The sequence below is a fragment of the Haliotis cracherodii genome, unplaced genomic scaffold (genome assembly GCF_022045235.1).
Source record: "Haliotis cracherodii isolate W230 unplaced genomic scaffold, xgHalCrac1.p SCAF_14, whole genome shotgun sequence".
NCBI lineage: Eukaryota > Metazoa > Mollusca > Gastropoda > Lepetellida > Haliotidae > Haliotis > Haliotis cracherodii.
The window spans coordinates 36,571,797-36,599,793 of NW_027266269.1; the positions used below are offsets into that span (position 1 = coordinate 36,571,797).

Here is a 27,997-nt window from a genome sequence, read left to right on the forward strand (position 1 = left end):
AGCCTTGTAAGAAAATGGGCGCATGTTTTTGTCTCTGACGGTACGCTATGTGTACAGCCACTAAAGACGGGAGTTGGCGTTTTGTTCTGTGAGCCAGTCTTCAAAGATGTTATAGTTGTCTCCAAGCCAACGTATGTTAGCACGTGTTCTATCCATGGCTTGAACGAAGGCGTCCCCTGCCTGAGACAGGTCATCTCCACTGTTCACGAAGTCTTCAATCTGTGAATGAGTGAGTGAGTGAATGAGTGAGTGCGTGAGTTGAACAGTTTTTCATTTAAAACGCGAAGTGATGCAGGCCTCAGAAGTGGACCACTTTAGTAAAACCCACGAGCACGGGTACAGTGCTGACAAGTGATAATGCTGATAAATTTGGAGTTCGAACTATCGTAGTAATCTGGCACTGCGGGATGACACGGCGACCCTTGTCGCCTTCAAACTGTGAGAGAATCACATGACCTGAGACATGTGCTGGTAGCTCGAAAGCAGAAAATGAGGGAATATGCTGTAAGGTCGCAGTATTTAAGTTATGTCGGGGCTGTCAGGTTGATGTGGGAGGAAAGTCGGAAGTGATGAGTAAGTGAGTTTGGTTTTACGCCGCTTTTAGCAATATTCCAGCAATATCACGGCGGGGAATACCAGAAATAGGCTTCACACATTGTACCCATGTCGGGAATCGAACCCGAGTCTTCGGCGTGACGAGCGAATGCTTCAACCACTAGGCTACCCGACCGCCCCCCTGAAGTGATGAAGGTCTCAGATGTTTACCACTCACGTTTACAGATAAATAAACAATATGCTGTTTACAGATGAACACCCGTGAGGTGCCCACAAACTTAGAAACAAAATCAGGGCGCATCTGCGTTTCGAACACACAATCACAGCTGACCGGTGAAGAATAGGTCTCCAGTAACCCATGCTTGCCGCAAAAGTTGACTAACGAGATCGGGTGGTCAGGTTCGCTGGCTTGGTTGATGCATGTCATCGTATCCCAATTGCGTGGATGGATGCTCATGGTGCCAATCACTGGATTGTTTGGTCCTGACTTGATTATTTACAGACCGCCGTCATATAGCTGGAATATTGCTGCGTGCGGCGTTAAACAACAACCAAACAAACAAACAAAAGGATACGCAGCTCTGTAGAGCGAGTTGGGGCGCCTACGACTGGACCTCTCAGATATTCAAACTGTCCTCGTGTCTTAACACATTGCTGTACCTGTTTGTAGTCCTGCTCAGTGTTGAATTTATTTGTCACATCACCCACGAGGCGAGACATTCCAGAAAACGAAGTCACCCTGAAAATACAATAGTCATCCTGAACACATCGGCAATACTTCATTTCCGGCTTTGTATCACAGGAACTCGTTATTGGTCAGTAAAACACATATATACCCCCTATGTATAAGATGAGAAAAGGTGCGTCACAAGCCAATAGATGCAACTAATGTCTGCATGTACATGTCTTCTGAATTCGATTGCTGTCCCTTACTTAACGAAATTTGAAAACATTATTTCGCGAGCTAGAAAATGTCACGAAAGGCGATCGAAAGTAGATTTTAGACACGGGCAGAATCGAACGAGTCACCTGATTGGCTTACCTACTTAGACTAAGTCAGTATCAAACAACAATCCCAAGTGGGTCCAAAATGATAGTTTGACTGACGAACAAGTGTCTCCATTGGATTTGAAATACAGATGGACATAACAACATAATCATTGGCCAGGCTGGCACAGGAAGAAAATGTTCTCATGAAGGAAATAGAGGAGCGATTATGAAGAAATGGAAAGGTATTCTGTGCTTGGTTTAGTTGGGATTAACACCGCTTTTAGTATCACAGTTATACCACGGCGTGTCAGCTAAATCATGACTGGGTGGTTTGATAAGCATTACCTGGAAGTTGACGGATGACAAAGTAGAGACAGTTTGTGGATAACAATTGCGTGCTTGACAACGGTATAAGGAACTGATCCGAAACGTCACCTTAACAGTAAATATAGAAGGTGTTCTCCATATGTTGTCACTACTTTGTCTTCATGATTGGGCTTGGCTAGGAGACAGAAGATACAAACATCCCGGCTTATATGGGACACCTCTCAGTCAGGAAAGGAAGAATATCTTAAAGGGGATTAAGGACGTTGATACGCTTATATTTGTTTAGTTAAGCATGATTAGTATATGTACATGTATATATAATCCAATTTAAATAATCTTTACAATTCCCTCGCACAAAACATAATATTAAGACCAATAGTTTAAAACTTGAATCTAATGATCAATACACGTTAACAAAGGTTGTCTTTAACATGTTAATAGGAATGAATGAATAAATATCTTGAATATGGCAACACTCACATGATTAAAATACTTTTACATGTTAAAGTAATCATCAAATTATTTTGCTGCAATACAAAATAGTATTTTGATTACTTTTAAGCTGTTGCTGTAAATTCAATATTTTGTGGGTTTTTTCACATCTTACTTTGATGCAACGGTAAACTGTTAAATGTTTGCACCAGTCACTAGGTTTCTGTGCCTGGTTGTTGAGCTACTTTGTAACCTGGTTGATTAAATGTCTTCGTACCTCGTTGGCGTCTTCATAATGCCGAGCGTCAGGCAGGGTAACAACAGATACCGCCTTTCAACGTCTTAATGTATGACTTGCCCGGGGCGTGAGCCACCGACCTTCCACTCTCCGATCTTCCCGAGGCAGGTGAGTTATCTGACTATAAAAGTCCAGTTTCCACCCTTGTCGAACTAGGCTGGTATTATGGAGTTACATTGTGGCTGGACTAACGAGTCTATGCATAGTCCAATCAAAATCGCGCACCGAAATCGAAATCCGGTTCGTAAGCAGATTTCGGTCGATTGCAAGATTTGCAAAGCATGTGCACCGATAACTCGTTTTCTAAATATTTTCTAAATCTTTTCATGTTTTTAATCTAGGTGCTCACGTGATTCGATGCATTTCGCGATGTAAGACTTGTTTTATCACAATATAGATCTTGATAATCAATCAGATTGTCTTGACTGGGCGCCGCCGTTTCGTTTGAAACAAATGCCAGTGATACGAGATGCCACTCCCCGGAAGAAGCCCAGGCCACTAAACCACGGATACAGTATCCGGGCAGACGCTCTATCAACTAAGCCAAGTAGGCGGTCTCCAGGCAGACGCTCTATTAGTTAGACCAGTGAGGCGGTCTCCAGACAGACACTCTATTAACTAGACCACGGAGGCGGTCTCCAGACAGACACTCTATCATCTAGACCACCTAGGCGGTCTCCAGGCAGACGCTCTATCAACTAGACCACGTAGGCAGTCTCCAGGCAGACACTCTATCAACAAGACCACGGAGGCAGTCTCCCGACAGACACTCTATCAACTAGACCACGTAGGCAGTCTCCAGGCAGACACTCTATCAACAAGACCACGGAGGCAGTCTCCCGACAGACACTCTATCAACTAGACCACGTAGGCAGTCTCCAGGCAGACACTCTATCAACAAGACCACGGAGGCAGTCTCCCGACAGACGCTCTGTCAACAAGACCACATAGGCAGTCTCCCCACAGACACTTTATCAACAAGACCACGGAGGCGGTCTCCCGACAGACTCTCTATCAACAAGACCACGGAGGTGGTCTCCAGGCAGACGCTCTTTCAACAAGACCACGGAGGCGGTCTCCAGGCAGACACTCTATCAACAAGACCACGGAGGCGGTCTCCAGGCAGACACTCTATCAACTAGACCACGGAGGCGGTCTCCGGGCAGACACTCTATCAACTAGACCACGGAGGCGGTCTCCGGGCAGGCACTCTATCAACAAGACCACGGAGGCGGTCTCCAGACAGACGCTCTATCAACTAGACCACGGAGGCGGTCTCCAGACAGACGCTGTATCAACAAGACCACGGAGGCGGTCTCCAGGCAGACACTCTATCAACTAGACCACGGAGGCGGTCTCCAGACAGACACTCTATCAACAAGACCACGGAGGCGGTCTCCAGGCAGACACTCTATCAACTAGACCACGGAGGCGGTCTCCAGACAGACACTCTATCAGCTAGACCAGGGAGGCTGTCCGTGAATTTAGACCAATGTATCAAGCAAGATGTCTTCTCTCGGTCATTTCAATCCATCCTAAGAAACCCCTATGTAGATATACAACGTGGACTGCTACATACGCTGCGCCCAAGTCACTGAATCTGTTCTTGAGGAAGTTCCAGGCTAGATCCCGACCCCACCGGCTGTCAGCCACGGCAGTGATGGTGGTTCTCGTGTCCTGGGGTCGAATCTCGTCAGGGTTCAGCGACATCTCCAGTAATCTGGATGACGAACATAAATGGTAGATAGCATGGTCCCATTAGACTTGGTTTAAGCAGATAGACGGACGGTCAGACATTAATTATGTGAATCGTGTTTCCATTAACTGTGTTAGTGTTCAATGTCAACAAGTCCCTGAGACAAAATCCATACTGGATCTGAAATCAAACGAACTTCAGAGCCATGCTATGACTCCTCTGAAGAAAAATATGGATCTGATTCTGCCGACCTTTGTAACTCTCACGGCTGCCACGTGGTAGCTCCTACAAACCAAAACTAAATCTGATTCTGCCTACCTCTGTAATTGTCTCGCCTCCTGGCCGATGGCCTCTCCAAACCAAGAATATTTCTGATTCTACCTACGTCTGTAACTGTCTCGGGTCCCGATATATGGCTCCTTCGAATCACGACCAAATCTGACCCTGCCTACCTCTGTAACTGTCCTGGCTCCCGACTGCATGCCAGGGCTTCTCTCAGTCGAGACTGTTCAGAGCTGGAGTCGGCTACTTGGAGCTGCGCGTAGGTGAACTCCCAGTCCTCGTGCCCGCCACTCCTCACTGCCGTGCAGTACACGGTGCTCTGCAGGTCTGGGTGGATGCTAAACATACGTCGGAGAAACAAGTAGTTTTATAGGAATAATGAGAAGAACATGAATAAGTCCAGGGCGAATTCTGCGATTCCGCGATCGGTGAAACATTTACAAAAAATGCAGCTCCCCGCAGAATTGCAGAAAAATCGCGGAATGTTACCTTCTTTACTATTCAGTGCACTAATTTTCATTATATTCAAACTTTTTTGCAATCGAATGATGCCCGAACATTTAACATGCGATTCAAACATACAAAATACGATCCCTACAATAAAAAGAAATTTGAAATAAATAATTCTCATATTATAACGTTCTCGAGGTATTATGACTACATAAATTATGCAGAAACCTGCAGAAAATTGGTAATTTTATCCGCAGAATTCGCCTGATAGGCAGTTAGAAGTTGCAAGGAAATGAAGACGTGACACTTTTTATCGATAAAGGGACTTGCTATCCATGAAAACAGCGTCATGTGTTCGAGGAACATGTAGTCTTTATAGGAATTTAGAAGTTGGAGTATTGTTATGGATAACTTCTCCATGTTTCTACCTGCTCCCTTGTTTTGGTGGACAGACGCCCAGCCTACAGTCAGCATGTATGTATATTTATGATGACCTTGGAAACAAAACCTCCTTTGTTTTAAAAATATAATTTGTACCTAAAATAAAATACTAAATTGACAATCACAATTAGTTTAATAACCATCCTAAATCAGTCCCAGACGAATTCTACGATTCCGCTATTGCAGAAAAATCCCGGAATTTATATTTTCTATCAACCAATACACTATTTTTAACTTTTTTAAGGCTTTTCTATCGAATTGTCACTCGAATGTCGCCCAAAGATGTAACATGCCATTCAAACATACAAAACATTAATCTTACAATAAAACGAAAAATAAATAATTCTCACTTTTAACATTTTTGCGGTATTATTTCGACATAAATTTGACTAAAACTTGAAATGTCTAAATGCAAGATAATTAACTTTGTAAATAAAAACATGACTTTGTATTCATTTTGTAGTAGTAAGTGGTTATACACATATATCGCAGATTGTTGCATTGGTTATTTTACGGCAGACTTCGTCTGGGACAGCTGTCACAGTCGTGGTATACTGAGAATAAAGCCAGGCAAACGTACAAAGATGGGCAGGTGGGTACAAAACGTGGACTATTCGTTTCGCTGTCCCCTCGCGTGTGAAGAGGGAACCATTTCAATAAAATGGTCTTTCGGCTTGTCCCGGAAGGACATGAGTCGTCACGAATGTCTCAAGCACAATCGAGGAAGACCGGAAGTACTCACGGGTTGATGTCAGGGTTCGCCATCCACTGATTGAACAGTTGCCTGGCAACCTGGACACACTCAGGCAGGTCGTGTCTACAAGCCAGGGACGCCATTTGGGAAACGGTGAATCTAGACAATACAAGTTTATACATAAATAAACACACATGAACTTGTTGGTGTACCTGTGTCTTTTGTCATCTACGGCCTGTTGTGTTCGAAACATCTGACGAAATGTATATAATCTGCATTAAATAGATCACACTAAATGTGAGCGTACAGAAAGCACACTCTTGTTTGTAGTGATGTCCCCTTCAAAGAGCAACATCAATTTTATTCAAATCAAGCAAAATTATTTTTTTCAATACATTTTTAACTTCTTTTTTTAAAAGAGTTATCCGCCATTTTTATTAAACCAGAGGCAAACCATGTTTTTAAAGATCAATCATGGATGATTGCTGTTTCTTTTCAAAATAAACTTACTTTTCTATTGGTGCCATGGTTTCCGAGATGTTGGTTCCTATTTGGGCGAATGGAGTGCTCACCGTGTTCCGCATGAAGACCTGTAAATAAATACTCTCGTCAAAGGTCAAGGTCATTTGATATTTAGAATTGGTATTGGTTGAATAAAGAATGCGGCTGAATATTATTTATTTCCTTTTTCAAGATATACCCCCGTAGCGAATCCGGGTTAGAACTGGTCACCATATGACAGTGTTTGTCTAAAGAGGCGATTTTATGGATCGGGTTGTCAGGAATGGAGCCTTCGTTTTCTGCGTGTTATCGTTTCCCGACGGCGTGTGACGTTGTTCAGTGTATTCAATCACTGAATTGTCTGCTGCAAATGTGAATTTTTACAGGCCGCCGTCAAGTAGCTAGAATAATGCTGCATCCGGAGCAAAACTAACAAACACACAGAACTTTTTACGTTCAATTATTTGTTTGTTTGTTTTTGAACGCCACACTCAGCAATATTACAGCTATATGCAGGCGGCCTGTAAATAGTCGAGTCTGGACCAGACAATCCAGTGATTGATATCATAAGCATCGATCCATGCAAATGGGATACGATGACATCCATCAACCAAGGAAGCGAGCCTGACCACCCGATCCCGTTAGTCGCCTCTTACGACAAGCATAGTCGCCATTTACGGCAAGCATGGGTTGCTGAAGACCTATTCTATCCAGGATCTTCACAAGCGATGAATAAAACACGTAAAATGTTAACCTGAAATATGCCATATAAGGAGGTGCGCTCCAACATAGATTCCACGTAACCAAGTTCACGGATGAAAGCTTTCCAAGGGACGTAATCCAGATCTTTGCTCAGATAGTTGACAGTTCTGAGAGCAATGGCCTGGTCCAACAGCCCAGCTCTGAAACGCAAATGCACCTATTTTTAGTTGTGTGTCCTACTGTACTTATTTGTGATGAATTGTAATAGTTTGTTGGTTTAATCAGACGGACGCTGTGATTACGTCACGCTGACATTCCGATGACGTCGCTTTCCGTCAATTACATCAGTGCGGCCATTTGCCGTCGTCATAATGTTGGCATACTTCAAGAACAATCAGAATGTGACACCGATACAAACATCTCCAACTGAGAATGCAGAAAATTGCACAAAAAGTTGCAGGCCGCGCTTTCTGGGAGAAGTCCCATTGGCTGTCTGGGCTGCGTGTAGAGGGGGCAAGGGCCCTGAGCTGATGATGAGCCTAACCAGCCTGACTGTGCCAGGATCACCCAAACCCTCTTTGCTGCATTATTTATTTTAATCTGTAAATAATAATGATGATGATGATGATGATGATGATGATGATGATAAATTCAATGTATGCTCGAAGCTGCATTATTGTTACCCCGGTCAGTGGATCAATAAACACTCGATCAGTTACAATCCAACTACTTACTTTGCAAGATTCCAGGCATCATTGATGATCTGAGCTCTGTTGATGGGGTGAATAAGCTGCAAATAGAATGTGTTCGTGTGATGGTAATCTGAAGTTATTTACAAGGTTCGTGTTTCTCCTATCGCCTTTTATAGCCCCATGGCTCAAACCGTGACTAAGTGACTTAGCTGATTGTGTGTCCTTGTACCCCGTGACTAAGTGACTTAGCTGATTGTGTGACCTTGTACTCCGTGACTAAGTGACTTAGCTGATTGTGTGTCCTTGTACCCCGTGACTAAGTGACTTAGATGATTGTGTGACCTTGTACTCCGTGAATAAGTGACTTAGCTGATTGCGTGTCCTTGTACCCCGTGACTAAGTGACTTAGATGATTGTGTGACCTTGTACTCCGTGACTAAGTGACGTAGCTGATTGCGTGTCCTTGTACCCCGTGACTATGTGACTTTGCTGATTGTGTGTCCTTGTACCCCGTGACGATGTGACTTTGCTGATTGTGTGCCCTTATACCCCGTGACTAAGTGACTTAGTTGATTGCGTGTCCTTGTACCCCGTGACTAAGTGACTTTGCTGATTGTGTGTCCTTGTACCCCGTGACTAAGTGACTTTGCTGAATGTGTGACCTTGTACCCCGTGACTTAGCTGATTGTGTGACCTTGTACCACGTGAATAAGTGACTTAGTTGATTGCGTGTCCTTGTACCCCATGACTAAGTGACTTAGTTGATTGTGTGAACTTGTACCCCATGACTAAGTGACTTAGCCGATTGCGTGTCCTGGTACCCCGTGACTATGTGACTTAGCTGATAGTGTGTCCTTGTATCCTGTGACTAAGTGACTTAGCTGATTGTGTGTCCTTGTACTCCGTGACTAAGTGACTTAGCTGATTGCGTGTCCTTGTACCCCGTGACTAAGTGACTTAGATGATTGTGTGACCTTGTACTCCGTGACTAAGTGACTTAGCTGATTGCGTGTCCTTGTACCCCGTGACTATGTGACTTTGCTGATTGTGTGTCCTTGTACCCCATGACTAAGTGACTTAGTTGATTGTGAGTCCTTGTATCCCGTGACTAAGTGACGCAGTTGACTGTGACCTTGTACCCCATGACTAAGTGACTTAGTTCATTGCGTGTCCTTGTGCCCCGTGACTTTGCTGATTGTGTGACCTTGTACCCCGTGACTAAGTGACTTAGTTGATTGCGTGTCCTTGTACCCCGTGACTATGTGACTTTGCTGATTGTGTGTCCTTGTACCCCGTGACGATGTGACTTTGCTGATTGTGTGCCCTTATACCCCATGACTAAGTGACTTAGGTGACTGTGTCACCTTGTACCCCATGACTAAGTGACTTAGTTGATTGCGTGTCCTTGTACCCCATGACTAAGTGACTTAGTTGATTGTGAGTCCTTGTATCCCGTGACTAAGTGACTCAGTTGACTGTGACCTTGTACCCCATGACTAAGTGACTCAGTTGACTGTGACCTTGTACCCCATGACTAAGTGACTTAGTTCATTGCGTGTCCTTGTGCCCCGTGACTTTGCTGATTGTGTGACCTTGTACCCCGTGACTAAGTGACTTAGTTGATTGCGTGTCCTTGTACCCCGTGACTATGTGACTTTGCTGATTGTGTGTCCTTGTACCCCGTGACGATGTGACTTTGCTGATTGTGTGCCCTTATACCCCATGACTAAGTGACTTAGTTGACTGTGTCACCTTGTACCCCATGACTAAGTGACTTAGTTGATTGCGTGTCCTTGTACCCCATGACTAAGTGACTTAGTTGATTGTGAGTCCTTGTATCCCGTGACTAAGTGACTCAGTTGACTGTGACCTTGTACCCCGTGACTAAGTGACTCAGTTGACTGTGACCTTGTACCCCGTGACTAAGTGACTTAGTTGATCGTGTGTCCTTGTACCCCATGACTAAGTGACTTTGCTGATTGTGTGACCTTGTACCCCGTGACTAAGTGACTTAGTTGATCGTGTGTCCTTGTACCCCATGACTAAGTGACTTTGCTGATTGTGTGACCTTGTACCCCATGACTAAGTGACTTAGTTGATCGTGTGTCCTTGTACCCCATGACTAAGTGGCTTAGCTGATTGTGTGAACTTGTACCCCATGACTAAGTGACTTAGCCGATTGCGTGTCCTGGTACCCCGTGACTATGTGACTTAGCTGATAGTGTGTCCTTGTATCCTGTGACTAAGTGACTTAGCTGATTGTGTGTCCTTGTACCCCGTGACTAAGTGACTTTGCTGATTGTGTGTCCATTTAGCCTGTGACTAGGTGACTTAGCTGATTGTGAGTCCTTGTGCCCCGTGACAATGTGACTTAGCTGATTGTGTGTCCTTGTACCCCGTGACTAGGTGACTTAGCTGATTGTGTGTCCTTGTACCCCGTGACTTTGCTAATTTTGTGACCTTGTACCCCGTGACTAAGTGACTTAGCTGATTGGGTGTCCTTGTACCCCGTGACTAAGTGACTTAGCTGATTGTGTGTCCTTGTACCCCGTGACTAGGTGACTTAGCTGATTGTGAGTCCTTGTATCACCTGACTAGGTGATTTAGCTGATTGTGTGTCCTTGTACCCCGTGACTAAGTGACTTAGCTGATTGTGTGACCTTGTACCCCGTGACTAAGTGACTTTGCTGATTGTGTGTCCTTGTACCCCGTGACTAAGTGACTTAGATGATTGTGTGACCTTGTACTCCGTGACTAGGTGATTTAGCTGATTGTGTGTCCTTGTACCCCGTGACTACGTGACTTTGCTGATTGTGTGTCCTTTTACCCCATGACTATTTGACTTATCTGATTGTGTGTCCTTGTACCCCGTGACTAAGAGTCTTTTCTGATTGTGTGTCCTTGTACCCCCTGACTAAGTGACTTATCTGATTGTGTGTCCTTGTACCCCGTGACTAAGAGTCTTTTCTGATTGTGTGTCCTTGTACCCCCTGACTAAGTGACTTAGCTGATTGTGAGTCCTTGTACCCCTTGACTAAGTGACGTTGCTGATTGTGTTAATCTGGACCAGACAATCCAGTGATTGACACAATGAGCATCAATCCACGTAATTGGGACCGATGACATGCAAAGATCGATACGAGGCTGATCAGGTGGTCAGACACAGTGACTTGATTGTTTGTATGTCATCATACCCAGAAAGAGTGGATCTTTGTTAATAATATCAATCAATGGACTGTCTGGTCCAGACCCGATTATTTACAGACACATACGTCATAAAGATGGAATATTGCTGAGTCCTAGGGTAAACAACAAACAGACAACAAATAAACACAAATTAAATGTCAGGGTTCCCGTTTGATTTACACCGACCTCGTGGCTGCCGTTAGAGAGGAAGTTGATGATGTTGTTCCACGTGTTGACGTCATAGTTGACCCGGAAGTAGCCACACTCTTTAATGTTGACAATGACCCAGCCATCAGCTGGTAAGGTCTCATTCAGGTCAACGACGACTAATCGTATCGGAGAAAAAGACAGAAAAAATTTTTGGGTAACACTTAACACACGTCTTAAGGTATAACATTATAATTCAATATTTTTCTCCTTCACAGTTTTCAAAACACGACACATACAATAAATACTTTTGCATATATATAGTTTTAAATATTTGTTTCAACCATTGATAAGCTCGTGGATAGTTCATACGATTAGAGCTGATTTCGTTAATTGCACAGAAAAAACTATATAATCATGGCGACTCAATAAACATGACATATGTATATTCATCAATACAGACAAAGACTCAAATGTCCTTATTTTATCGACGCTGAATATTTTATAACAAGACTCAGGGGTATGCACTCCACATATTTTTTTCAAAAATAACACGAGACGTTCTTAACGTCCAGCAGTCCGGGGCCGATCATTCCTATTCCGGGCTGAGGGTGTGTGGAGAACTAACAATGCATAAAACGGATATTTTGTCCTCCGATTTTACACACAAAATTAAATTGATCTCTGTAAGGTCTGTTACATACTGCGTTATGGGTCAAAGACAAAAACATATTGACTGATCCTCCTTTCAAGGGAAATAATATTGCACGACATAAGATGGTCGCATTCGTGACCAACACATGTTATTCCGGGACAAGCCGAATAACGACTCGTACCCGTCTCATGGCCATTTTTGCGACCGGGTGCCGTCTTAGCGTACCTAAAACAATTGTCAACTCGTTGGGTAATGGTTCACATATATTTTCCCATACATTTCATATATTTCAGATGCAATTTAAAGCACATTTGGACATCGAAATTACACAGTATGATTGAACACATTTAACTGTGTCTTGGGTACATTTTTAGATGCAATTATTTCTGAAGAATTATTTGACGAAGAACTTGAAATCATACGCGCATTCTTATTGGTTTGTCGTATTTTCGCACATAACATTCATCGATAGGGGGACGAGTCTTCTTGCACGTTACGGAAAGGGGCGAGTGATGACGGTTAGGGGCGAGTGGTGACGGAAAGGGGCGAGTGATGACGGAAAGGGGCGAGTGATGACGGTAAGGGGCGAGTGGTGACGGAAAGGGGCGAATGATGACGGAAAGGGGCAAGTGGTGACGAATGGAAATGATCGGTCCCTAAATGGCGCTCCTCTTACGTGAGTCTTCGTGGTACTTCATGTAATGCAGGTTGTGGTGCGTGTAGACTGTGTCAAACTGGGGGTCCACGCTGGAGGTGTACGTGATGGGGATGGTCCACTTGTACCTGTAAGAAAGAGAGAGTGAGAGAGTGAAGATTGTTTTATGTCGCTTATAGCAATAATGGGCTTCACGTATTGTACGGATGTAGCCACGAGGCGACTCCTCCGCTATGATCAAAACAAGGGTTACACAAATCAGGGAATCGAACCCGGGTTTTCGGTTTGAAGAGCGAACGATTTAACCACTAGACCTTCGCTGATGTTAAGATGAACACAGTGGATATACAACTCGAGGAATCGTTCCATGGCTTTTGGCTGAGGAGCAGACATTGTATGCTGTGCCGATCAGTCGTGTTTTATTCCCTCAATGCCCAGTGCCAGGCAGGGTAGCAACAAGCACCTTCTGTTAAATCTTATATGACCCGGTCGAGAATCGAACCACCCATCTTCCGCTCTCCGGACTGACGCTGTAGCCACTACACCACTACACCTACAGGCGGTCATTAAATAAGGGAAACTTATAAAAAACAATGGCAATGAACGATTATGTCACATAATAGAATAGTTACCCGTAGGTTCCTGTGTCCTGAGAGGCGTTTTCTGCTCCAGAAACAAGAAACCGCTGTTGAGTGAGAGTTATCTTCCCTGTTTCCACGGTAACGTTGACGACAGGGTAGTTCATCTGAGTTGCCCAGGGATCCATTATTTCTGTCATGTTCAACGCAACGGAATTAGCGCTCGCTTCCTGAAACACAAAACTGATATGGTCTTTGGGAGGTCTCATTATATTTATAACTACTACTACTACTACTACTGCTGCTACTACTGCTGGTACTACTACTACTACTACTACTGCTGCTGCTGCTGCTGGTACTACTACTACTGCTGCTGCTGCTGCTGCTGGTACTACTACTACTGCTGCTGCTGCTGCTGGTACTACTACTACTGCTGCTGCTGCTGCTGGTACTACTACTACTACTACTACTGCTGCTGCTGGTACTACTACTACTACTACTGCTGCTGCTGGTACTACTACTACTGCTGGTACTACTACTACTACTGCTACTGCTGCTGCTGCTGCTGCTGCTGCTGGTACTACTACTACTACTACTGCTGCTGCTGCTGCTGGTGGTACTACTACTACTACTCTGCTGCTGCTGCTGCTGGTACTACTACTACTACTACTGCTGCTGCTGCTGCTGGTGGTACTACTACTACTACTACTACTGCTGCTGCTGCTGCTGGTACTACTACTACTGCTGCTGCTGCTGCTGCTGCTGGTACTACTACTACTACTGCTGCTGCTGCTGCTGCTGGTACTACTACTACTACTACTACTACTACTCTGCTGCTGCTGCTGCTGGTACTACTACTACTACTACTACTGCTGCTGCTGCTGCTGCTGGTGGTACTACTACTACTACTACTACTGCTGCTGCTGCTGCTGGTACTACTACTACTACTACTACTACTGCTGCTGCTGCTGGTGGTACTACTACTACTACTACTACTGCTGCTGCTGCTGCTGGTACTACTACTACTGCTGCTGCTGCTGGTACTACTACCATTACTACTACTACTGCTGCTGCTGCTGCTGGTACTACTACTACTGCTGCTGCTGCTGGTACTACTACTACTGCTGCTGCTGCTGCTGGTACTACTACTACTACTGCTGCTGCTGCTGCTGGTACTACTACTACTACTACTGCTGCTGCTGCTGCTGGTACTACTACTACTACTACTGCTGCTGCTGCTGCTGGTACTACTACTACTACTACTGCTGCTGCTGCTGCTGGTACTACTACTACTACTGCTGCTGCTGCTGCTGGTACTACTACTACTGCTGCTGCTGCTGGTACTACTACTACTGCTGCTGCTGCTGCTGGTACTACTACTACTACTGCTGCTGCTGCTGCTGGTACTACTACTACTACTACTGCTGCTGCTGCTGCTGGTACTACTACTACTACTACTGCTGCTGCTGCTGCTGGTACTACTACTACTACTACTGCTGCTGCTGCTGCTGGTACTACTACTACTACTACTGCTGCTGCTGCTGGTACTACTACTACTACTACTACTGCTGCTGCTGCTGCTGGTACTACTACTACTACTGCTGCTGGTGGTGGTACTACTACTACTACTACTGCTGCTGCTGCTGCTGGTGGTACTACTACTACTACTACTACTCTGCTGCTGCTGCTGCTGGTACTACTACTACTACTACTACTGCTGCTGCTGCTGCTGCTGCTGCTGCTGGTGGTACAACTACTACTACTACTACTCTGCTGCTGCTGCTGCTGCTGGTACTACTACTACTACTACTACTGCTGCTGCTGCTGCTGGTACTACTACTACTGCTGCTGCTACTATTACTACTGCTGCTGCTACTTCTACTACTACTACTGCTACTACTACTACTACTACTACTGTTTGTTGTTTAACGCCGCACTCAGCAGTATTCCATCTATATGACGGCAGTTTGTAAATAATAATTATTTCGCATATTTCAGTTATAGAGCAATCGAGTGCAGTTATTCACTGGACAAAATACTGATTTACCACTTTTTTACCTCTGTCAGTGCGTCCCAAAGGTCCTGGTGCTCTGTGTTACCGTACGCATGCGTCGCTAGGTATCGCTGGGGGTGGAGTTTAGATTTTAGGTATCAATCATGAAAATATCACTCACAATCAATACGGCGTTTGGTTCGTACAAAAACTTCATCTCAGTGTATCAGTTCTATGGTTTGTTTGTTTGTTGTTTAACGCCGCACTCAGCAATATTCCAGCTATATGACGGCGGTGTGTAAATGTTCGAGTCTGGACCAGACAATCCAGTGATTGACATCATGATCATCGATCCACGCAATTGAGATACGATGACATGCATCAACCAAGTCAGCGAGCCTGACCACACGATCCCGTTAGTCGCCTCTTACGACAAGCATAGTCGCCTTTTACGGCAAGCATGGGTTGCTGAGGACCTATTCTACACCCGGATCTTCACGGGTCCAGCACTATGTTAACTGAATCAGTGTTAATAATGCAAACACGTCTCTATGTACAGAATGTAGAATACATGTATATTTACGCTGATACTTGGCATGAAGATTTATTGTATTAAACAGCATTGACTCATTTGGTTCTGGGAAAGGATGTCAAATGAAAAACATACGATGAGATAAATGTGTCAGAAGCGGGGTGTGTGGGATTTCCGAGCGGATTCAGCTCATAATTTGCCTTCACCCTGCTATTGACAAATGCAACGAATTTAACATTAGGTATTCACAGAGATAATATTTAAGGTGAGATATGTGTGACAATATTCGATGTACCGTGTGACTGCCAACAGTCATTGCAAATGTGAACTTTAATTAGGATGTGACAAGCAGATGGCCTCATATCAAACACTATGACCTCATGATCTTCACACAAGCCGACAGACCTGTAAGGGGTTTTGGACAAGACGGCGACTAGCCAATGAAATATTCAGATTTAATTGCCAGTAACGCATGACAATTGTTACCAATGTTATTATTTAATGTACATCTATGTCTGAAAAGTAGTCTGGACCTCATCCAGCGACATGATGACGTCACTTTGAAATAATTGGAACTCACATTTAATCCTTTGATGAACAGTTCCTGTCCCATCGCTAGATACATCAACCGGACAATAGATGAACCCTGAAACAATTGTCTTCCTGGAATAATACGTGTTGTATCCAATCGTTGGCAATCGAACCCGGTACTTTAATTTGACGAGTGAACGCTTTAACTATTGTATATGTCTTCAGATATATATGTTTCCGCTCCAGCACTACCACACAACACTCCTGACGGTAACGACCTGATCCATCCGGCGAGACGGGCTACACTACACCGACATACGCCACTCTGAATATACTGAAGCGTACGTAAAATAAATATATCAAGCCCATTTTGTAAATTACTTCAATAATACGTTTCGCATCCATGTTGGTAATCGAACCAGGTCCTTTGATTTGACGACTGAACGCTTTAACTGCTTGGCTAACCCACCACCTGTTTAAGAAGTCAGACTCCGAGTATTTACGTCATTGGTGTATGGGCCCAGTTGTTAAAGGTGTTGGTCGTCAAGTCAGAGACCAGGGTTCGATTCCCCACATGGGTACACTGTGCGGAGGATATTTCTGGTGTTCCCGACCGTGCTATGTAGATTATTGCTACAACGTTCGTAAAACTAACTCAATTACCTACGACTGACTGAGTATGGTTTTACGCCGCTTTTAACAATATTCCAGCAATATCACGGCGGGGGACACCAGAAATGGGCTTCAAACATTGTACCCATGTCGGGAATCGAACCCGGGTCTTCGGCGTGACGAGCGAACGCTTTAACCACTAGGCTACCCGACCGCCCCCAATTACTCACGAACAAGAGTCAAGTAGATTAGCTATGAGACCTGAACATTTAAATATAATATATGTCACTTCTCTCGTTTTCAAGGCAAATAGTACTTCATGCGTATTCCAGAAATACAAATAAGTCTAGTCAATAGTTTTCTTACCTTAGAATAAGTGACTGAGTCAAAAGAAGCGCTGATCTCACCAGGCGACATGACGTCAGTAGTGAGTGGATGGGATGACCTCAAAGCATCTGCTTCCATGACACCGTGCATGTCCCCGGCGACAAAGAGATCCAGCTACATAGGGAATATACATGAAGACATCAGGCAACGATACCCAGCTACATACGGCATATACCTGTAGACATCAGACAAAGAGATCCAGCTGCATACGGCACATACATGTAGACATCAGACAAAGATACCCAGCTACATACGGCACATACCTGTAGACATCAGACAAAGAGATCCACCTACATGCGGTATATACATGTAGACATCAGACAACGATACCCAGCTACATACGGCATATACATGCAGACATCAGACAACGATACCCAGCTACATACGGCATATACATGTAGACATCAGACAAAGAGATCCAGCTACATAAGGCATATACATGTAGACATCAGACAAAGAGATCCAGCTACATACGGCATATACATGTAGACATCAGACAAAGAGATCCAGCTACATACGGCATATACATGTAGGCATCAGACAAAGAGATCCAGCTACATACGGCATATACATGTAGACATCAGACAAAGAGATCCAGCTTCATACGGCATATACATGTAGACATCAGACAAAGAGATCCAGCTACATACGGCATATACATGTAGACATCAGACAAAGAGATCCAGCTACATACGGCATATACATGTAGACATCAGACAAAGAGATCCAGCTACATACGGCATATACATGTAGGCATCAGACAAAGAGATCCAGCTACATAGGGAATACACATGTAGGCATCAGACATATCGCGTGGTTATTTATTTCTTGTTACGAGTTGTTACACCTTGGTTCTGATGATGATGGACCTACCGATCTCCACGTCGGGTTCAACTCTCCAACGATGTGATAATCCCAGAACGAGGCAAATCCTTCATTCAGCCACAGCCAGTTCCACCATTTAGGGGACACAAGGTCGCCAAACCACTGCAAAATACAAGTACAGTTAAACTAGCCGGCTGAGAGAAATTGTAGGGATAATGTTGTACAAAACAAGCTACGTCCGGGGTGAATTTGTATGATGTGTCCCAGGCCTAGGCTGTCAGTCCTTCTAGTTGCGGAACGACGTCACCATGGATCTGTCCCCTCACGAACTATCATCTTTAGGTTTTCATGTCGATGTACATTTGACGCTATCTTGTGGCGGACGGACACGCAAACATTGAAAAAAATAGTGAGTATGGTGTTACGCCGCTTTTAGCAATATTCCAGCAATATCACGGCGGGGGACACCAGAAATGGGCTTCACACATTGTAGCCATGTCGGGAATCGAACCCTGGTCACGGCGTGACGAGCGAACGCTTTAACCAGTAGGCTACCCGACTGCCCCTTGACATCCGGTTCGTAAAAAACATGAATTTGAATTTGCCGATTTAGGTCGACTAGGTCGTTTGCGAAAATATGTGTGCCGTCAACCTGGCGTCGACAGATATTTTCCAAATCTTTTCATGTTTCTAATCAAGGTGCTCAAGTGATTTGATACATCTCGCGAGGTAACACCCGTTTTATTACAATATCTTGATCAGCGATCAGATCGTCTTGACTGGGCGCCGCCATTTTGTTTGAAGCAAATGCATGTGATATCAGAGAGGTGGAATCTGATTGACATAGAAGGGACATAATTTGTATAGCTACGGTCGAGCCCAGACATTCCTGCCTAGTTCGGCAAGGACGGAAACCGGACTTTTACAGCCAGTTAACGCCCTTGCCTCGCGAAGATGTGGCATACTATGACCATTACAAACCTCTTCCCTACTCACCAGCACCTACTCATGGATCGCGTGGTCAGGTTTGGTGACTCGGGTGGCAGCGTGACATTGCGGTATAATGACGTTGATCATTACTGATGATACTGATCACTGGATTGTCTGGACCAGGTTGGATATGGATGAATAAACGGTGTGCACACTGTGAAGAATCGCAGGCTGCGACGTCCACTCAACTCCGCCCTCACTCGATGAAGGTTTATCGTCCAATGAGCTCACATCTTAATATTTCTTCGATCTACGCAACTGGGATACGATGACATGCATTAACCAGTTCAGCGAGCCGGATTCCACTTCCGCCGAGGAAGGGTCGTCAATTCTAAATAGTGTCTTCACAGGGAATAGTAAGTTACATATTCTGAGTGAATGGGTGGGTGAGCACTTTTCTGAAACTTACGAGCACATGTGTGGTGTAGACAAACCTGGAAACGTAATCAGGGCGAACAGGGATTCGAACCCACGATCAGAGGTTTCGGTGCGCCTAAGGGACGCAACTCTGTCCAGAGAATTCCGGCGCCATCGACATGAGCATGGGTATCAGAGATATCAGCATCTTTCTGCCGCGGAACGTAATGTAAGAGTAATTGACCCGGGACAGATAATCCGTTATTCTTGGTTACCCGTACATTAACTTGTAAATAATGTATTGTTATCATGTCACTGTGTTGAGAGGTCAGTGAGTGAGTGAGTTGGGTTTATCGCCGCTTTGAACAGTATTCCAGTTATCTCACGGCTTGTCAGCTTAATGTTGGAGGAAAGCCCGGCCGTTTTCCACTTTGGTAAAACCCTCGACTACGGGTATGTTGCTGGAAAGAATGCATTACTACGGATACCTTCCGCCATCTTTTATTGTGCTCACAAAATCTGCGCGAACTACTCCCTTAGAAACCAATTATCGCCGCTATTTTACTGCCGCTACAGGTATCCTTACCTGTTTCCACGGACTTCTTTAGCCCTTGGATCCCCGTTTTATTATCTTCTTTAGGGTTAGGATTAGGGTAAGTTTAGGGTAAGTTTACCTTATTTAAAATTACTTACCTTTTATAGTTGAAAATCATCTAAACTGTCGTTCATGTTGTCTTGAAGAACGGCTAGAGGCCTTCCGCGAATGATGATGTCATCATCTTTAGGGTGTGGATTATAAGAAAACCTTCAAATTTATCCTGTCTTTGATCTAAATAATTTCGGCGTTCACAAAATTCCTCAAAATATGAACAGTACATGTCAGTTTTCTCCGTTTTCGTTTTCCCCTTTTTGGCGCGTGATTATTCTAGTATTTGAATATCACGTAATCTAATCCAATATGGAAGGTAGGTATCCGGTGTACCACGTTGCTGACAAACCAAGGAACCTGGAGTGTTGACAGGAAACAAAGCATTGCTTTAGCCTTACTTACCATGTGAGCCACTTCGTGAGAGACCACGACGCCTATCCAGTCCTCGTCGGAGGCCGAGGAGACGCCGGGTTCATACAGCAGGGTCTCCCTGTAGGTGATGAGACCCCAGTTCTCCATGGCGCCAGCGTTAAAGTCTGGGATCGCAATGTTGTCTGAAATGCAGCAGTCGTGGTAGATGTACATGTAGCTGTCGAAGAAGATTGTGTCGTTGATGTCAGGGAGTCATATTTGCCGCAGTTAAAAGCGATGTAGGTGATTATGGTTGGTTAACGCCGCACTCAGCAATATTCCAGCAGTATGACGGCGGTCTGAAAATAATCAAGTCTGGAGCAGACAATCCAGGGATTGACATCATGAGCATCGATCCACGCAATTGTATACGATGACATGCATCAACCAAGCCAGCGAGCCTGACCACCCGATCCCGTTAGTTGCCTCTTTGGACAAGCAATGTCGCCTCTTAGGACAAGCATGGGTAGCTGAAGACCTATTCCACCCCGGATCTTGACGGATGTGGTGATTATGGTGACGGGAGATCTGTTGCATAACGCCGCACTCAGAAATATAAAACAGCGTTGTGGCGGCGGCTTGTAAACTCATCGACCAGTAATTGATATTATGAGCAACGAGCTCCGCAGTCTTGGTATGACAACACCTAGTCACTGAACGTGATTTCAACATATTTTCTATTTAACGCTTCACTCAGCAATGTTTCAGCCATATGATGACGTCAAGGCCGAACCAGACAAACCAGTGATTGATAGTATGAGTACAGATCCACGCTGTCGGGGTACGATGAGACTTGCCCGGCCACCAGCACGTTGTGCAGTTCCTGTAGTGCACAATGAACGATTTGTGTGGTGGTATGACGTCACATACCTAGCTTGTCATACACGTAGGCAGGGGTGAAGTACTCGGCATATCTGTTGAAGATTCGGACACCATGCTCCTGTGCTGTGGCGGTGAACTCAAGTCTCTGAGGCATGGCCCACGTCCGGTACTGTGTAGTGAACGACGAATTTACGCAGTTAAGTATCATGTGTGTTTCGAAATTAGGGACCGCCCATATAATATAATAGTATTAAAGTGACAAGTAGTTTCACGCTTGTATTTAGGTGATCAAGAGTTTTACGCCTGTAATAAGATGATAAATAGTCTTCCTCTTGTATTTAGGTGATAAATAGTTTTATGCTTGTATTACGTTTACAAGTAGGTTTACGCTTGTATTAAGTTTACAAGTAGGTTTACGCTTGTATTAAGGTGACAAGAATTTTTTGAGCTTATATTGAGGTGACGAGTAGTTTTGTCGTCAACATACTTACAGTGACATTACTGGCAAGATTTTCCACATACTCGTAATCACACACTATAAATGCCAGAAGGTATGTTGGCATGGTAACAGTTCTCTCGTAGATGTGTTTCACCATTCCAGGAACCCTAGACGAACAGACACAATAAGAGATGTTCAAAAGAAAGTAGAATATATATATATCTTATATTATACCCCATTTTATTTTACCCCACGCGTGTACGATAGTGGAAACCATTTGTTGTGTAACTATGTTAGTGCGTGGGTCACACCGCTTCTACAGTGCCACCCTCCTACCCTGAGTTCCCCGCGGTCGACTTTAAGAATAGTCACACGTGCTTCATTTAAAAGCCGAATCTCGATAAACATAAATGTATGAAATGAAAATGTTCGCTTTCTGTCACAGAAGGTGAAAAGTATTTCCATTTGCGTGTTAATCTTAAATATTCAGTGGCTGCACACTTCTACGTCCAGACATCCAGTTCTTTTGGATGGCTGACGATACGATCACTCTGATGTCTGTAGATATATTCCGATATTGCCCGTTTTCAGATTGTAGTGGGGCGTCATTATAATTATGACAAACCATCTGTAAATTCCGCTGATAGACTTCCATTAACATCTACTGCTCTGCTTTCAGTAGGGGGCACGGGTGGCCCAGTCGTCTAAGGCGCTGCGATTCGCTGTGCAGAGTTGCGTCCCTTGGGCACGCCAGAAACCTATGATCGTGGGTTCGAATCCCGGTTCGCCCCGATTATGTTTCTAGGTTTGTCAGCACCATACCCGTGCTCGTGGGTTTCACCGAAGTGGTAAACGTCTGAGACCTGCATCACTTCGAGCTTTCCTCCCACATTAAGCTGACACGCCGCGATATAACTGGAATATTGTTAAAAGCGGCGATAAATCCAACTTACTCACTCACTCTGCTTTCAGTATCAGCGCGCCCGATCACGTGATGTCAAAATTAGCTTGTGGCAGGGGTCCCTTCTTATTTGTTTGTTTATTGTTTAACGACGAACTCATCAATATTCCAGACAAATGACGGCAGTGATGTCATGAGCATTGATCCACGCAATTAAGTGAGTGAGTGAGTATGGTTTTACGCCGCTTTTAGCAATATTCCAGCAATATCACGAAGGGGGACACCAGAAATGGGCTTCACACATCGTACCCATGTTGGGAATCGAACCCGGGTCTTCGGCGTGACGAGCGATCTTAAAGGGTTCAGTACTGTGGTGTGGTAACTGTAGGTCAAATTTATATGACGTCACACATGGTTTCATGACTTTCCACAGTGACTTAAAATATGACAATTATATAACAAAGCATTTCCAAATCACAATACCATACCACAAGCTGGGATCCGTCTGTGTTTGTCACTATTCACTTGGCGACGTACAGAGTAGAAGGCCGGGCACCGTTTAACAACATAAGGCCAAATCCATGTAACATTGTCATGTGACTTATCACGTAAAACCTGAGGGAACGTAATTTTTCAAATAGTTTCTGCAACAAATTATTTTTTTAAAGAAAAAACAACAGTAAATGACCTACAGCCTTCCTACCCTGTGGAACCGTAGAGATTCCGGAAGATGCAAGGAAGTTCTATACGATTCGAACCAGTTAAGATCCGGGGTAGAATATGTCTTCAATAACCCATGCTTACCGTAAAAGGTGACTATGCTTGTCGTAAGAGGCGACTAATGGGATCGGGTGGTTAGGCTCGCTGACTTGGTTGATGCATGTCATCGATCGATGCTCATGATATTAATCACTGGATTGTCTAGTCCAGACTTGACTATTTACAGACCGCCGTCATATAGCTGGAATATTGCCGCGTGCGGCGTTAAACAACAAACAAACCAAAGCAAATCCTACCCTGTGAGTTCCGTGGCTTTGACCTTGTTGTTAGAGAGGGAAGTGTAGTTCCTCCCTGTATCGTCCTTCACAACCAGGGCAATGTCAAACTCAGCTTTCAGACCTGGCTCGTCGAAACACGGGAACGCCTTCCTTGCGTTGGGCGCTTGGAACTGGGTTGTTGCTAGGTAACTGCAAGCAAACGGTATCTGCAATTATTTAAACGTTTTTAAAGAAATAAAATGCAATCTATGATGTTAAACCAAATGTGACCCAGTGCTATTTTTCCCAGTCAAAGCTTTGGCTCATCATGCCTAAGACCGGGGTTCGATTCCCGACATGGGTACAATGTGTGAAGCCCATTTCTGGTTTCCCCCTTCGTGATATTGCTGGGATATTCTAGAAGTGGCGTAAAACCACACTCACTCACTCACTCACTCACTCTTACCTTTCTTCTATACCAAAGGCCACTGCAGATTCGTTAAAACAGAAATAAAGGGTGTGGTATTTTATTTTTACGTCTCACAATCTATATCTCACATTTTGTTATTGTTGTCTTCGTAGAAGCTCAGATAAAGCCCCGTTCCATCTTGTGTCAGAGGGCCCGTGAAGGTCATGCTGATCCTGTAGTGATGGCCAACCTCCATGGCTTCATCAAGATGCAGAGTAACGAAGTGCCTCAGTTCCTCGTACGCCATTTTCACGGCGATCCCTGCAGTTGTGTTGACGTTGAGTACCACCACAGAGGCTGTGTCGATCATCAGCGTTGGGTGGGCATGGAGAACGATAGAGTTGGACGCAGACTGCGCTACTGTGTGTATTGCTACCGACCCGTTGAAATCAAACAAAGAGTCATTTGTACCATAGATGTTGGGCTGGAGCTCCACTGAGTAGAGATATGGTAGAACGGTGATTGGAAGACGGTAGTTGCTTGGTGCCGTGGTGGGTGTTGGCATGGACGTTGACGTGGATGTTGATGCGGTGGTGTTGCTGTGGCTCTCGGAGCAGGCAGCACCTGCAAATTTATAGCAGTATAAAATCATTGCTAGTAATTCCATGGCTAAATAGCAATTATTTTATAAAAATCATTAAGCCACGCCCACTAAGGACGATTGTGTCCTGATTGGCTGATAATGGAATGGGTGGGGCTTGTGTTGTATTATTGCGCTGGATGATATGACTGGTGTCGTTGTCTTCAGTTTTTTGTGTTAATGATAAAAAAAGAAGTCTGTGACGTTATTATTGTTGACGTATTTTTTTTTAAAAGAACTGACTTCAACATATTTTGGGCATTTATGGACCAATTAGGGGAACAACGATGTGCACTCTTCACGTACATCCGCACGCCTGTCTTTCGTTAATACCTCAATTGACACAAAGCTATACTGAAATCAATTCTTTAATCAATACACGTTGTAAGAACAGACCCTCACGTCACTGTTTCGCCACCCGGCTCCACCCTGTCCAATAGGACCTCGGACACGTCTAGCATGCGCAGAAATCCAAATTGGAACTTGTTTCTCGCACGTTGCTATCACATGACACAACGCAAACTGGCAGCAGTCTTTAAATAACTAATATCTCAGTTTCAGTTCAGATTATTTTCGTTTGCTGTTGTCTTAGAATAAAAGCATGTACTAAATTTACGTATAAAGCACGGAATAACCTGTCTTCAAACACGGCCGCCATTTTTTTATATGCAGTGGGATCTGTCATTTTGTGAAGCGGACGTGTAAGGAGCTTGAAGAAAACGAAGACTGGTTATTGTTAATTGGTGCGTCAGATGTACGACGAAATTGGCGTCGTTGCAATCGTCTTAGCGGAACGATCGCTTTGGGTCCTTACCTTTATACAAATCGATATTTTAATAACACGAAAACAAGCAGTTTTGATCTAGCATTTACACAGCTGATTTGAGTGAGTATTGTTTTTCGCGGCTTTTGGCAATATTTCTGCGTTACCACTGCGGTGAGTGAGTGAGTGAGTTTGATTTTACACCGCTTTTAACAATGATGTAGCAAGCACGCAGGGACACCAGAAATGGGCTTCACACATTGTACCCATGTCGGGAATCGAACCCGGGTCTTCGACGTGACGAGCGAACGCTTTAACCACTAGGCTACCCGACCGCCCCGGTTTCACATAGCGTGTCAGGTCAATGAGCACAGGTACGGTGATGACAAAACAAAGACCTAACCGTCTCCTCCTCCGTCCTACTTTTACCCCTTCCTACTTATTATTTTCAGGAAATAAAACAATAGTAATGGAATAGGAATATCATATTTTCAATTTCTTGACCAACCGACCTGAATTCTGGAGTCCAAAATCCGTAAACCCCCCAAAAAGACTTGCCTCAGCTTGCAAACAAGAGGTTTTGATAGTTTTCTGTGACAAAGATAGAGTATGTCGCTGCGCCCTTTCTCCACTCGGTCAAATAAAACATTTATTGCCCTTTTATTGCCTTTTGTTTCGATGTCAGTGGTCACCATATATTTATTTCTATGTGCATTGAAGACGTATATATTACTCGAGGAACACGACCGCTTAGATTTATGGCATCATCTCTCAAACATTGCCGGACGGAGAACTGTGTCAAAGTCTAGACTCTCTCGTTATACTCAAGTGTTGATTCTTTAGAAAACGTAATCATTCTAGTAAAGAACAGATTGTCTTCATGATTTTAACCTTGTGCAGTCGTCTGTCTTGTTGTGATTGCAAAAAGAAACGCAGAAAGCCATTTTGCTGCCACCAGTCACAGCTCCTCACAGCGATAGCCCGTTCGCGAAGCCCTCTATATGCTATTGCTGCTACCAGCAACAACTCCTCACAGCGATAGCCCATTCGCGAAGCCCTCTATATGCTATTGCTGCCACCAGCAACAGCTCCTCACAGCGATAGCCCATTCGCGAAGCCCTCTATATGCTATTGCTGCCACCGGCCACAGCTCCTCACAGCGATAGCCCATTCGCGATGCCCTCTGTATGCTATTGCTGCCACCGGCCACAGCTCCTCACAGCGATAGCCCATTCGCGATGACTTCTGTAAGCTATTGCTACGACCGGCCACAGCTCCTCACAGCGATAGCCCATTCGCGATGCCCTCTGTATGCTATTGCTGCCACCGGCCACAGCTCCTCACAGCGATAGCCCATTCGGGATGCCTTCTGTAAGCTATTGCTTCGACCGGCCACAGCTCCTCACAGCGATAGCCCATTCGCGAAGCCCTCTGTATGCTATTGCTGAAACCAGTCACAACTCCTCACAGCCCCAGCCTATTCGCGAAGCCCATGTCCTCTATCATGTGTCAGTCGTAGACATTTTCCCAATTTACTGTTATGAAATTCCCGCTAAGTAATACATATCATACATGTGTGTGTGTGTGTGGACAGGGGGAGCTTAGACGTATATCAATAAAGGGAGGTTACTCTAAACCACGATTAGCTATTCCTGCAGCTTTATAATCCGGAAGATGATGCTGTAACGAAAACTGGACACAGCAAGATCGTACATTATATCGTCATGACATCTTTAAAGGAAATTTTTCGAACTTGTATCAGTACAATTTTCGTTGAAACCACAGATGAACTTCGTGTCGAGGTGAAATGTGGTTTAACGTGGCGTTCAAGATTATTGAACTTATATAGCGACGTGCATGCACGTGTGTGTGTGGCTGCTTGTGCTAGTCCGGACAAATGCCGGTTTTATAGTGCTAGCCCACTGAGATACCATGCTGCAGTTTAGCATGACATCCTATTTAGACAGAGTACACTGACTTTCTGCCCGGTCAGTCTTGGGTAACAAGTACATGTATCATGTTTCAACGTCTTCTGGTATGGCGAACCACGGACCTTCTCACCTTCTCACCACGGGATACTCTACTCACTGGACCACGGAGGCCGTTACCTTGGATATGGAGTGATAATACTTACATATCTCATCCCCTTCGCCATCTTGGATGATGCTAATGCACATGGCTCTCAACGCCTCTGGACTGGGGGTGACGGGGGCTGGGGTCACCCCCACCCCGCCACACTGACACACAACGTCCCGGGACCCTGCAAAATGTACAATTATCCCAACTCCAACAGAAATCGCCAGGGACAGCAGGAGCAAGATGAATCCAGTTACGATGGAGACACGGCATCCTTTGCTGCCCCCGTCACCTCCCTCAAAAGTAGGGAACGTATCTCCGTTCATGCTGTACTTCGGGCTCATGGCGAACTGGGGCGCTATTCCGTCCTCTCCGTGCCAAGCCTCACCTGGTCTGATTCTG

The 27,997-nt window shown here is 44.7% G+C and overlaps 1 protein-coding gene across 1 annotated transcript; it reads right to left on the bottom strand.

Annotated features, from left to right (window-relative positions):
* Positions 1-60: 60 nt before the first annotated feature.
* On the bottom strand, positions 61-27,939 carry LOC139460800 (aminopeptidase N-like). Its single transcript, XM_071242275.1, has 21 exons — positions 27,654-27,939; positions 24,266-24,740; positions 23,747-23,917; positions 21,882-21,996; positions 21,439-21,559; positions 20,560-20,711; positions 18,210-18,323; positions 17,316-17,450; positions 16,387-16,452; positions 15,340-15,405; positions 13,336-13,511; positions 12,725-12,831; positions 11,433-11,572; positions 8,103-8,158; positions 7,421-7,568; positions 6,676-6,755; positions 6,214-6,324; positions 4,751-4,918; positions 4,182-4,322; positions 1,216-1,294; positions 61-219 (listed from the first exon to the last, which is right to left on the bottom strand). The coding sequence occupies exons 1-21, from the start codon at positions 27,937-27,939 to the stop codon at positions 61-63; spliced, it is 3,066 nt and encodes a 1,021-aa protein (XP_071098376.1).
* Positions 27,940-27,997: the final 58 nt, after the last annotated feature.